Source organism: Fundulus heteroclitus, chromosome 20 (genome assembly GCF_011125445.2).
Source record: "Fundulus heteroclitus isolate FHET01 chromosome 20, MU-UCD_Fhet_4.1, whole genome shotgun sequence".
NCBI lineage: Eukaryota > Metazoa > Chordata > Actinopteri > Cyprinodontiformes > Fundulidae > Fundulus > Fundulus heteroclitus.
In genome coordinates, this window is record NC_046380.1 from 9,009,393 (window position 1) to 9,022,009 (window position 12,617).

At 39.4% G+C, this 12,617-nt stretch overlaps 1 protein-coding gene across 1 annotated transcript; it reads left to right on the forward strand.

Moving 5' to 3' along the window:
• The first annotated feature begins 4,956 nt into the window (after positions 1-4,956).
• Positions 4,957-7,020, forward strand: LOC105928071 (potassium voltage-gated channel subfamily A member 3). Its single transcript, XM_012865170.3, has one exon. It carries the CDS (start codon positions 5,102-5,104, stop codon positions 6,653-6,655), a length of 1,554 nt encoding a protein of 517 aa, XP_012720624.2. The 5' UTR covers positions 4,957-5,101; the 3' UTR covers positions 6,656-7,020.
• The last annotated feature ends 5,597 nt before the right edge of the window (positions 7,021-12,617 follow it).

A 12,617-nucleotide genomic window follows, 5' to 3' on the forward strand; every position in this document is an offset into this window, starting at 1 on the left:
TAATCAGAATCAGATTAGAAAACCTTTATTAATCCTTTGAAGGGCTATTCATTGCAGCCCCCGTCCAGACATACACAGACAAACAGAGAAGTATGTGCTACAACCTTTTAGCCTTTTTTAGAATTAGCCAGAGCAAGAGATGCTTTGGTGAATGCTTCAGTTTTGCATCGTTTCTTTATCATGACACATTTCTTTTTCAGAAGCCAAAATGTATATATCATGTCGAGTTCTTTATTTTGTGTGTGTTTTAAAGACAGCAAAGCCATATTAATGTGATGCAGCTCACCCGAGTAAGTCAGCCACAATTTGGGAATCACTTTGATTCAACTGCAGTTATCACCAACATCCTGTAAGTAGGCACCTCTGGGAAAGGTGTGTACATTTCTTAGAATAAACTGATTCTTGCAGCAAACAATTATCGGCAACCTTTGAAAAGCGTAGATAATACATTTAACTGGAACGTTTCTATGGCATGCTTTTGTTTTCCATGTTGATCAGCTATCTTGCAACATTAATTAGTAATTTGTGACTTCTTGTTTGGCTGTTACAACTATGATATGACATATTTCTTTTAGCCACTCTTCAAAATGGTAAAAGAACATACAGGAGGACATGTCACTGAATTAAGCAACAAAATGTGAAGGGTGCTATAGATGGTTGCAAACCAAAGAGGTTCCTTTAATCCCACCTGTATGGGCCTGCTCTTCCAGAGAAGCGTCGCTGAATTATTTATAACCTTGGCTTTCCTTTTGACTACTGACAGCACTGAGAGCGGACAGTGTGAAAGTGTAATGATTCTGCATTGGCAGGAAACACAGCCAATGCACAGCTGATCGATGAGCGCTGGTTTCTCTCTCCGCGTTTATTGATCCACCAGTATTTGCCTGTAAGCCAGACCCAGCAGTCAGAAAAGGGAAAGAAAAAAAACCCCATAAAAACAACAGAACCTCATTTGTTAAAGAGAAGTCCAGCAGCTGTCATTGCAGATGGAAACCATCCTCCTTTTCTCTGACGCTATCTAAGGGGTTGAAGAATGAAACCTACAGTTCAGATCCTTTATCTCAAAAGACTTCATCCCCCTTCAGACCAGAGACACAATGCCATTTGTAATGTCACTAAAAATTATAGCTTCCCAGATTTAATAGGTCATTCTTTAACTTCCCAGACTGATAAAAAGCCGCTCTTTGTGCAGCCTTTGGCACCAGAGGTTTGGACACATATTAGGCCTGTTTTATCTGCAGTTAAATAGGCTGGAAAGTGATGGGAAAACAGAATAAATGACCTTGTGCAATCGAAATGCTATTAAGAATTAATGAATGCATGTGAAACTGGACATTAGCATGTGCACAGAATGTTAGGGAGTTCAATGTCAAATTTCTATGTTTTTTTCTTTTATTCTGTGTGTCTCAATTATTTACATAAAAAATACAAAAAGGAGCTCTATCTTGTTGTTGTTGTTTTTTACTGACAGGTCATTTTTAGGGTAAATCAACTGCAGAGAAAAATCTCAATTTTCTTCTAATCTATAACCAGATATTCAGATTGAATTATTTTTTAGAGGCTACAGCACAGTACTTACACGATGCAAGGTCCTTTGAATCTCAGTATTCTCAACTATTATGTTCAAACTGTAAATTCAGTAGACAAACATGGGTGGGTGGGGGGGGGGGGGGGGGGGAGAACTGTTAGCAGCCAGACACACTGAAAGGAGTGTTGTTATTTAATAAAGGTGTTTGTTCTGTCCAAGGTCTTTGCTTTAATATCTGCTCTTTCTTGTCGAGCCAATTCTTTGAGTTCTGATTAGAGTCCTTGGAGCCGAAGCAAACGTTCACACAGATACACTCACACACCTTTTTCTATTCTTGATATGTAACGTGTACTTCTCAGTTTGAATATCAAACAATGTTTCCAGCATCCGTGCTCCTGCACAAGTTGGTCGGTAAATTATGTAACTTCTTCAACTTAACTCCTATTCTCTTTACAAAACACTTGATGTTTTGTTGCCATGGCGATGAGAGCCCAGACAAAACTTTCCATGCGCACTGATTCGCAGCCACGTAAGAGGTTGTTCACAACGGCACGATTCCCTCGCTGCAAGGGATTATTTCTAAATAACTGAATTTGATTTGGGCGTTATCATCAATCAGGCATGAGTGAATTTGTCTCGACAGGGATCACACTGAGCTTCACCTGATCCTTGGAAAATGAATTAAGAGACTTGACTTCATACATTTCCATCAGCAAGCTGTTTGTCGTTTAGGCTTCTTAAATCGGTTGTAAACAATTGATTTCTGGCTTGTTTAAATCCAAGAACAACACACAGCTCGTGTTGTCTCACAACAGGGTCAGCCTGACAATGCTGGATTAAAGAAAACGTTATGAGGAGCATGGTAAGCAATCCTGCTGAAATAAAAAGAAATCATAACTTACAGCTTGTACCAATCAGTTAATTAAGAAATGTGATATATTGTATTCCCTTCCACAAACTGTGCTTGCTCTGTTTTATTTGTATTTCTAAAAAAAATTGTTTATTTGTATTCCAATTTCAACCTTTATTTATTACTCAAGTAACCACACCAGGGTGCTGCATTAAATAATTAGTTATTTCAGTCTTCTTGTCTAAAAATCCAAGATATTTTATTTAAAATGTAAATATCTGAAATTATGTCATGGTCATTTGTACATTTTTACATCAAGCAGAGCACAGAACATGCTGCCTTTGATCCAAATTTTGAAAGCACAACTTTGTTTTTACACTGAGCATTTTTCTATTGCAGTAATAGTAATGTTTAGACTTTGTTATATTTATGATAATGGGAAAAATAACAACTGTGCACTGTGACTTCATCTAACTATTGAAGAGGGGACATTGCATTTACCTTCTGTGGTGCAAAATGCCCTTTAGATGTTGCAGCATCGTTAATGAGGTTTAATTAGGAAAAGGCAGAGTTTAGGTCTTGGTGGATAATAGGAAAAGGCCTAGAAGATCTAACTGAGCACAGAAAGGTCACCTAACTGTTGGGCTGCAGTGAGGAGACAAGACAGAGACAAAACTGGAGTGCAAACACTGTTCATCATGAAGAGAGATGGAGGGGGGAAGTCATTGTTTAAAAATAGACCTATAAAATGGCGGTTCAGTTCTTCGCCTTCAAGATACCACACATGCACAGTGGTGAAAAGTGGGAAGGTATTTCGGTGTGAAGTGGTGTAAAAGTCAATCTTCTGTTCCTATAACACATTGCTGTTAAAAGGACTGTGGAAAAACTGGTATAGAAATGATCTAACTGCAGTGATAATGATATTTTCTCACCTTTCCGGTAGGTAATATTTTAGTTAATGCTTTTCATTTAGCCCAGGTGTATGCATCTATACTGTAGTCCATTATTTGCATCAAAAAGTTAGAGAGGCATTCAAATTGTGAAGTCATCACAACATACAAAGAAGTACGGATATTTCTTTAACTTTTTGTTTCGGCCAGTCATCTGTGTATTTTATTGGGACTTTATGTGTTAAGCCAAAACAAAGCAGCCCATGTTTGTGAATTGGAAGGAAAACATGCATGCATGTAGAACCATCTTTTTTGTAGTTACGGAGACAACTTGTTGGAAGGATATGTCTGCTACTTGCCTAAGTTCACACAGGTTCTGCAGGAGGTTTTTCCTTCCCATTAAAGGGGAGTTTTCCTTTCCACTGTCGCTTCATGCTTGCTCAGTATGAGGGATTGCTGCAAAGCCATCAACAATGCAGACGACTGTCCCTGTGGCTTTACGCTCCTTCAGAAGGAGTAAATGCTGCTTGTCAAGACTTGATGCAATCTGCTGGATTTCCTTAGAGAGGCAACCTTTTGACCAATCTGTATAATCTGATTAAATTTGACTTGACATGTTTTATGAATTGGTGCTATATAAATACAATTTTATTGAATTGAACTAAATTATTATTATTATTATTATTATTATTATTATTATTATTATTATTATTATTATAGCTCAAGGTCAATCAGATTAATTGACTAGAATTTGTAACCGCAATTTTCAGACAGACTGATTTATTGATATGTTCATCAGATACTGACATGGTCCTGTTAGGAGATGAGCAAAGATTATTTCATTTGCAACAAGTCAAAAAGAAGCACATTTTGCATTTTTGAGTTGATGGAACTATCAGTCAGAAATCTTGATGAAGAGACTATGAATCATTAACAACTGTGATTTTACATTTCCACCGCAGCTGACACTTGCACCCTACATGCTTCTACGGTGTGACTTACTGTATTTTGAACACGACTGTTGTTGTTTTCTTTCTTAGTGAACGTTATGCAACTTATTTTGAAGATTTTTTTTTTTTTTTTTTTAGAGGAGGCCACGTTTAGACGAACACAAGCATGCGTTGGATGCACCACGGGTTCAATTCAGGTCTATTTAGAAGAGAGCAAATTGATTTACAGGGGGGTTGTGGGTTTGTTTTCAGTACCATGGAGAGCATCACCCCCTGAGCAACAAGCAGGACGAGGCCAGACAGCTACGAGGGGCTTCATTCATGCTGAAAGACAAACAGACTGACATTGTGGGAACTTTGTTTTCAGCTGATACACAAAAAAAAAAAAAAAAAAAAAAAAAAAGTCAGATCCCATTTGGTTGCTTTCTAACACAAGCGCGGCGTCAGTTGTTAGTGGAAAATATGGCAATGCTTTCGTGATGCGACGCTTCCCTTTCATAGATTCACGCGTTTGTTTGTTTTTTAAGAAAAAACTAACAAAATAGTTTGCATTCACCTGTTGTCTTTTCCACGCAGTGAATGTGACATCTTTTTTTAATGAACTTTCATGAACTCTAGTCTGAATAAGACGAAAGCGTCAAGTTAATTCCCGATTGGGCGGGTGGTGGACGTATGTCAGACATATGCGCCCCGTGGGCGGGTGTTTGCGTGTTAGAAAGGGGGGGGGGGGGGTGGAAGCGGAACTAAGTGCAACGCGTCTCCCTGTGATTGTTGATGCTTGGGAGGCATGTAAGTGGCGTCCGCTTCAGCTCTCCAAAGCTGTGAGCTTTGGCTGGGAGTGACGCGGCGCACTCTGCCTCTCCAAGCAGAAGGAAACACCTGTATGGATGAGCAGCTCTCCAGCGTTGTCCAGCCGCCCTCCTCAGCCGAGCACAGGGGCAGATTCGCGATTGAAAAGCGGGGTTATGGAGAGGTGGAGAGGGACGTCATGACGGTGGAAAACATGCTGGAAGAGTCGGCCGTGCTCTCAGCGCCTCACCTGTCCGCGGATCGATACGAGCGCAGCCGCCAGGGATGCTGCGAGAGAGTGGTCATCAACATCTCGGGTTTGCGCTTCGAGACGCAACTCAAAACTTTCAACCAGTTCCCAAACACGCTGCTCGGCGACCCGAGGAAACGGATGCGCTACTTTGATCCGCTCAGGAACGAGTACTTCTTCGACAGGAACAGACCCAGCTTTGACGCCATCCTGTACTACTACCAGTCAGGGGGGCGCATCCGGAGACCTGTTAACGTGCCCATTGATATTTTCTCAGAGGAGATACGGTTTTACCAACTTGGGGAGGAGGCCATGGAGAAATTCCGCGAGGACGAAGGCTTTATAAAAGAGGAGGAGCGCATACTCCCCAAAAACGATTTTCAAAAGCAGGCTTGGCTTTTGTTTGAGTTCCCTGAAAGCTCCGGACCTGCGAGGGGAATAGCCATCGTTTCAGTGCTTGTGATCCTGATTTCAATTGTTATTTTCTGCATGGAGACTTTGCCTGAATTTCGGGACGAAAAAGACATATCCACAGTGGAGCCCACGGTGAATGGCACTGCTCCAAATGTGCCAAGCCCCTTCACGGACCCCTTCTTTGTGATAGAGACGCTCTGCATTATATGGTTCTCGTTTGAGCTGCTGGTCAGGTTTTTCGCCTGTCCCAGCAAAACCACTTTCTCTAAAAACATAATGAATATCATTGACATTGTCGCCATCATCCCTTACTTTATCACTCTTGGGACGGAGCTGGCCGAGACGCAAACCAACGGCGGCCAGCAGGCGATGTCCCTGGCCATCCTCAGGGTGATCCGGCTGGTGAGAGTGTTTCGGATTTTTAAACTCTCACGACACTCCAAGGGACTCCAGATTTTGGGGCAGACGCTCAAGGCCAGCATGAGGGAGCTGGGCTTGCTCATCTTTTTTCTCTTCATAGGAGTCATCCTCTTTTCCAGCGCTGTTTACTTCGCCGAAGCGGACGACCCCGCGTCCAGCTTCACCAGCATCCCAGAAGCGTTCTGGTGGGCAGTTGTGACAATGACCACCGTCGGATACGGGGACATGCACCCGGTCACCATTGGCGGCAAGATAGTGGGGTCGCTGTGCGCAATAGCGGGCGTGTTGACCATCGCCTTGCCCGTGCCGGTGATTGTGTCGAATTTCAACTACTTCTACCACCGAGAGACGGACGGAGAGGAGCACCAGCAGTACCTTAACTCGGTCAGCTGCGAGCACATGCCCTCCGGGGAGCAGATCAAATCGTGCAGCTCCTCCTCGCTCAGCAAGTCGGAGTATATGGTTATTGTGGAGGGCATCAACAGTGCGTTCAAGCAGCCCAACTACACCACAGAAAACAACCAAAACTGCGTAAACATCAAAAAGATCTTCACGGACGTGTGAGGGACGTGTTGGATCATTAATGAGGCGTAAAGAAATGTTAGGTCTAATGCTGCAACCTTTTTTGTTTAGCCAATGGTCACCTGTCAGTCCATATCTGTGGCTGAGCTTAGATGTCCGTTTTTCTTTTTTGTTTCTGTTTTTTAAAGATCCTAATTACCTATTAGGCCGGAAAGATCTAGCGGACTGTACATTCTCTTTATAAGTCGCTGGCTGAATAAAGTGCATTGTTCAAACAGATATATTTTAGGGTAAAACGCCACACGATGCCTACATATCTTGATGTTATGTTGCCAGTGTTGTCGGTTTTGGGATACACGTGTAGCATTTCCTCCTGCCAGGCCAAGAAAAAAAAAAAAAAAAAAAAACATCAACAAAAAAACAACAACAACGTGTTGTGCTTCGTGGAAAGAGCAGTCGTCCAGTAATATTCTTAATGTATTATGGTGATTTATGTAGCCAAATGCCTGTTTAGGTTATATCTAATATCATAACCTGTCCACGTGGTTGACTCTGCAGTCTTGTTTGGAGAGGTGAGAGAAGGAAAATGCTTATCACGAAATGAAAGTTGTATTTTCTTTATACTTATACTTATATATATATATATATATAAGTAATATATATATTGAATAAATACAGACATTTAGAGATCACGGCTCTGCCTGTTAATAGCGCTTTAAGTTGCGCAACAACAAAAAAAGCGGGATGGGATAAAATGAATAGACTGTTGCGCTCAGTGATGACATACAGCGTGGATGAAAGGAGGCAGGATGTGCAGCAGGTCTCCGCCTTGTGATGCAGTCTCCATGACGACGGTGGTTTCCCCTCCAACGTTTCCATGGAACTGTGTTCCCCAAATATGTCCCATGTTCCCCCTCACAGCAGAAACACAGCAAACCATTTTAGCTGATTTATTTATTTATTTTTTGGGAAGATATGGAAAATTTAGATGTGTACATAATTTATTTTATTAATTTATTTAGTTTTGGGGTGGTCAAGGTCAATAAACAGATTGTAATTTCGTTATTTGCTCGTTTGAGGTAGAAAGTAACCTGGTTTATACAAATATGTATAATTATGAGCTTAGATTGATACTTTACTGTAAACGTTCAGATACCGGTACTTCAGTCCGCTCTCTTTGGTCAACAGTGAAAGAGAAGGATGATAGATAACCTCTAACTAACTCAAACAACAAAGTTAAACAAGCAAACAACGACAATCTGTTGCATATGCAAATGAGAATAGTGTGAAAATCGACCAGCATTTCAATTTTGTGACCAAATAAAAAATGGAATCAGCATCCCATGAAGGAACCATCACCATTATCATAATAATGTAAATAGTAACTGTTGTAATTGTACGATCAAATGCAATACCAGCATCATGTGTGTTAAGAGTGCCTAAACGTCTATAAAAGAAAAAACCTCTAAGTATAACACAACTACTTATCAAGCTAATATACATATTCACTACAACTCTTATTTTTTTTTACAAACTTTACCTATTTTTGCAATAGGTGTGGGGAATGATAGGGGTGCAAAAGAACAGTTTATAAATGAAGTCAGGAAACTGGTCAAAAAAGGTCTCTTGTCAAATAAAGGTATGTTTTAGGATTAAATGTCTTTCCGTCTTTAGTGCTTTTATTACTTATATTTAGGATAAATAGGTCTTTCTCATCACTGAGGTTGCTGTTATGTGTGACAGTAGGAAGAGAGGACCGTCCCTCTTTATTCCTCATGTCTGCTCCTCAGATCTCTGAGTTGGCATGCCAACTGACGTCAGCCACCTTTTCATCTACACCAGAAGACATACAGACGCATTAGCTTTAAAGCTGAGAGCTAAGGTGACACAAACAAACAGTGAAACTAAAAGGCGTCTGAAAAGTAATTACCACCCTGCGTGTCCTTTCATGGCTCATTACGGCTTGTAGCATGAATAGACATGTGACATTTTATTAATGTCTGAGCTAGCTGAGTGTTCTGCTGCAGATTTATATGTTGGTTCAGAACCTAACGGTGGGATTTAAAGTAATAGTAGAAGCATTTAGTCTTCACCAATTACCAATATGAGGGAACTAGTTGTTTATTATTTCAGATAATGCTCTCTTTAAATAGATTACGTATATTTATTATTGAGAGATGTATCAAAAACAAAACCTTTCAATAAAATCCTCCTGTACTTCGTTTTAATGGGGTTAGTTCTTGTTTATATCGCCTTTGACTCATAGCTTTAGTCACATTGACAGCAAGCTGATCTGTGCTTCTAACATAATTAAAAATGACTCACCACTGCCATCTAGTGGGTAAAATAAAGTGTTACTATTAGGAGGGAGGAACAGCAACATTTGGAGATAGTGATCCAGATTAAATTTTTTTGTAGACATGGTTTTGAACTGATGATACTTGGGAAGTCAGTTGTACACATAAATTAATTTTCATCTCTCTATAAGTTTTAGAGACCCACATTTTCAAAGTTTTGTTTATATGCCATGTCCAGAAATGGTTTTATTAGTATTTTTTATGTTTAATCTCGATGCCCTAGCTGCACTTTTCTTCGCCAACTTCACAAGAAAAGCGACAAATTGGAACCAGATTTCTAATGATGAGATCATGGCGCTGTGTCTTTAGTTTATCATGATGTGATGTATGCACCGGTAAAAGGACATCTATCACTTGAATACTTAGAGTAAATGCAGGTAAGTAAAAATTACTCAAAGTAAAAGAAACAAAAATGACTCATGCAGCATGGTGGAACAATACATGTTCCAGTAAACGGAAACTAAAATAGGTCTGGAAAGCGCTGTAAATCTTCCTTGACAATTCGCCTTAGTTTGGCCCATTGTTTTTATTTCCCATTAGACAAATTACAGCCTTTAAGCCAGAGCTGCTAAAAAACTTTACTTACACTTTGCACAACTTTGAAAAAAGCAGAGAAACAGTCCTGGAGGTGGTTTTGCAGAGTCCTGGGTTGTTATTGAAGAAAGTCCCATTGTAAAATCTCGTCATTTCTAGAATAATAAAGCAACATGTAAGCAACTATAAGGAACTAGTATAAACCTGGGAAGAGTAACAGAGTAAAAACAATAGGCTTTTATAATGATGGTCTGAGTGCTGCACTCGACTAAAGCATGATAAATATAGCACTATAGAAGAGTTATTGGCTTTAAATTGGCTTAAACATGTGGTATCTCTGCACATGGTGATGCCAGAATGAAGCAGCTTGTACTCTTACCAACACTTTACTGATTTTTTTCAGTAAAGTGCTTTTTTTTCTTGCAGAGCTGAAAGGACCTCCCTCCTGCAAAGCACTTTACATTTGTCCCAAAGCTGCAGGTGCTCTAGATCAGAACTGCTGAGTTGCACGTTTTTTTTTTCTGTATGCCCTTCTCGAGTTCAATTCCTTCTTCGATGTATTTTTAACCGGCAAAAATGAAATGGGCCTGCAAATTGCCCAGAGTCATTAATCATGTCCTGCATTACTCAACCATAGGGCTGGCGAGGTACACCTGCAAGCTGGACCATCTTTCTCTGTTGTGGATTGTGGAGAAGCAAAATGTAATTAGCAGTAAACTAGTTAGACTTAATATCCTGGGATATAATGGGCCATCACTGTAGATTAATGTTGTTTTGTTCCCAGTTGTCATGGTAGCATGTATTTACTTTGTGCTTTAAGGCCCATTAGTTTCATATATATACATACATATGTATATATATATATATATATATATATATATATATATATATATATATATATATATATATATATATATATATATATATATATATATATTCACTTATCTATCTATTTTGGAGAAAAACAGTGCCCTTAACTGTGTAATTGAATTCATTGTATACCTAAAGATGACCTGAGTAAGTACAACATACATTTTTCAAATGTTGATTTCACTTATATCATTTTTTTTAAATTTTGGTCATTTTTATTATTTTGCAAATAATAATTTTTACAATTAAAAAAAGCCACACATTTATTATTATTATTTTTTTAAATAAAGTTATATGATCTAAATAAAATAAAAAAATTACACAATTGCCGGCATAATGAAAAGCATATCCATATACTGTACATTATCCATTGCTGTTCACTACACTCTGCTGATGTTCTAAGGACACTGGACTGCTTCAAAAGCGGCCTGAACTCTCGTCCAGGACGAGTCCAAGGTTGCGTAGGGCCAATTCCTTAAAATCTTAAATTTAAACAATTTAAAATCTTTTAATTTATCTATGAAACCATCAAATCAAACATAACAGCATTTTTATTCTCAATACAAAACATGAAAGCTGTACTTCTATTGTCTGTGTTGCAATTCAAACATTTATGGACACCCCTAATGGCTTGAAGGCCCTAAGCAGTGACTTGGTTTGCACGTGCCTGGGGCCGGTGCTGCTCTCATCCTCCAATCGACCATAACCCAAAGATACTTTAATATTTGGTTCACATCTGTCAAGCTGTGATACAGCAAAACTATTCATCAAAGCAGGTACTTGTACTTTAGGCACTTTGTGTAGGTATTAAGTCCTGCATTATAGCACCGTCGCTATACAGCTTTTAGCAGAAAGAAGCATGAAGGGTTGAAAAATACCCAGGTAGATGGTTGCTCTGATCCAATAAAACACAACATCAATAGATTTAATAATTGGCTCCTGGTTATTGAATGTAGATTCATAACTATAGAAGCTTCATATTGGACCTCATATAACATGGATTTTGTGCCTCTCCACTCTTCCTCCAGACTCTGAGACCTTGATTTCCAAATAAAATGCAACTGTCTTGTCTTTTCTCTCTTGAGACAACGTTGGCTTCTTCTGACATTTATGTTATGGTTCAGGGATTGCTGAACACGAGGAATGCAATGGTCGTTGCCCAAGTCCTGGATATGTGCATGTGTGGTGTTCCTACCACGTTTTTCCTTCCACTCAACTTTTCATCAGTATTCGATACAGCGCTTTGTGAACAGCCAGTTCCCTTTAGCAATACCTTTTTGTAGCTGACCCCCCCTTGTGGAGAGTATTAGGAACTGCCTTCTGAATAACTGTCAACTCAGCAGTGTTCCTCATGTTTGTGTAGGTAATAAAATGTCCATAAAATAGCGTCTCAGTATTAAACCTCTTTGGTATTGTCCTGTTATATTTGTATATATGTTTTGAAAATTTGAACGTTGGATTTAAATTAGCAATAGAATGAAGAATCTATATTGTCACCATGTGTTACCATGGTGAAATATTTGATGAGACAGCCACATGGTATAAGCCATATCACATTCACAAACCAAAACAAACACTTGGAATCCATACCTACGTGTGTATCAGTCTGAGTTTCAACTTTTGACATTCATTACTGAAATAAATAAATGTTTCAGTTATTTTCTAATGTGTTGGGTTGCAAATGTAGTGTTTAATTTTATAGGTGCATGGGAGGGAATAAAAACACGTTGAAATACCAATCTCTGACATAAGAATCTCTACAGGTCACACGGTGGGACAGCTTTCAGCACTGCTGTAGGAAGGATGGGGTTTCCATGCTTTCCCTGTGCATGTGTTGGTTCTCTCTGGGTGCTTAGGGTAATTTCTCCCACATTCCAAAATCATTAATTGGTGTCTTATATTTGCTTTTAGGTATGCGTGTGTGCGTGCTTGGTTGTTTCTCCCGTCTCTTTGTTGCTCTGTGATGGACTGGTGACAGGCTCCAGTTCCCCCGTGACCCTGCAGGGACAAGCAAGTTTAGACAGTGGTCGGATCAATAGAGTTCATGCATGAACAAAAATGATGTAAAGGATATTGCCCTGGAAATGAAATAATATCGTCAAATTTCAGATTTTGCCATGGACAGTGAGTGCTTTTGATATGCATCTTACCTTGGCTAAGTAATTAGACTAACTTGTCTCCACAGACGTAAAAATGAAAGGCCAATCCAACTCGTTAAACGCAGCATAAACAAAGACAAATGC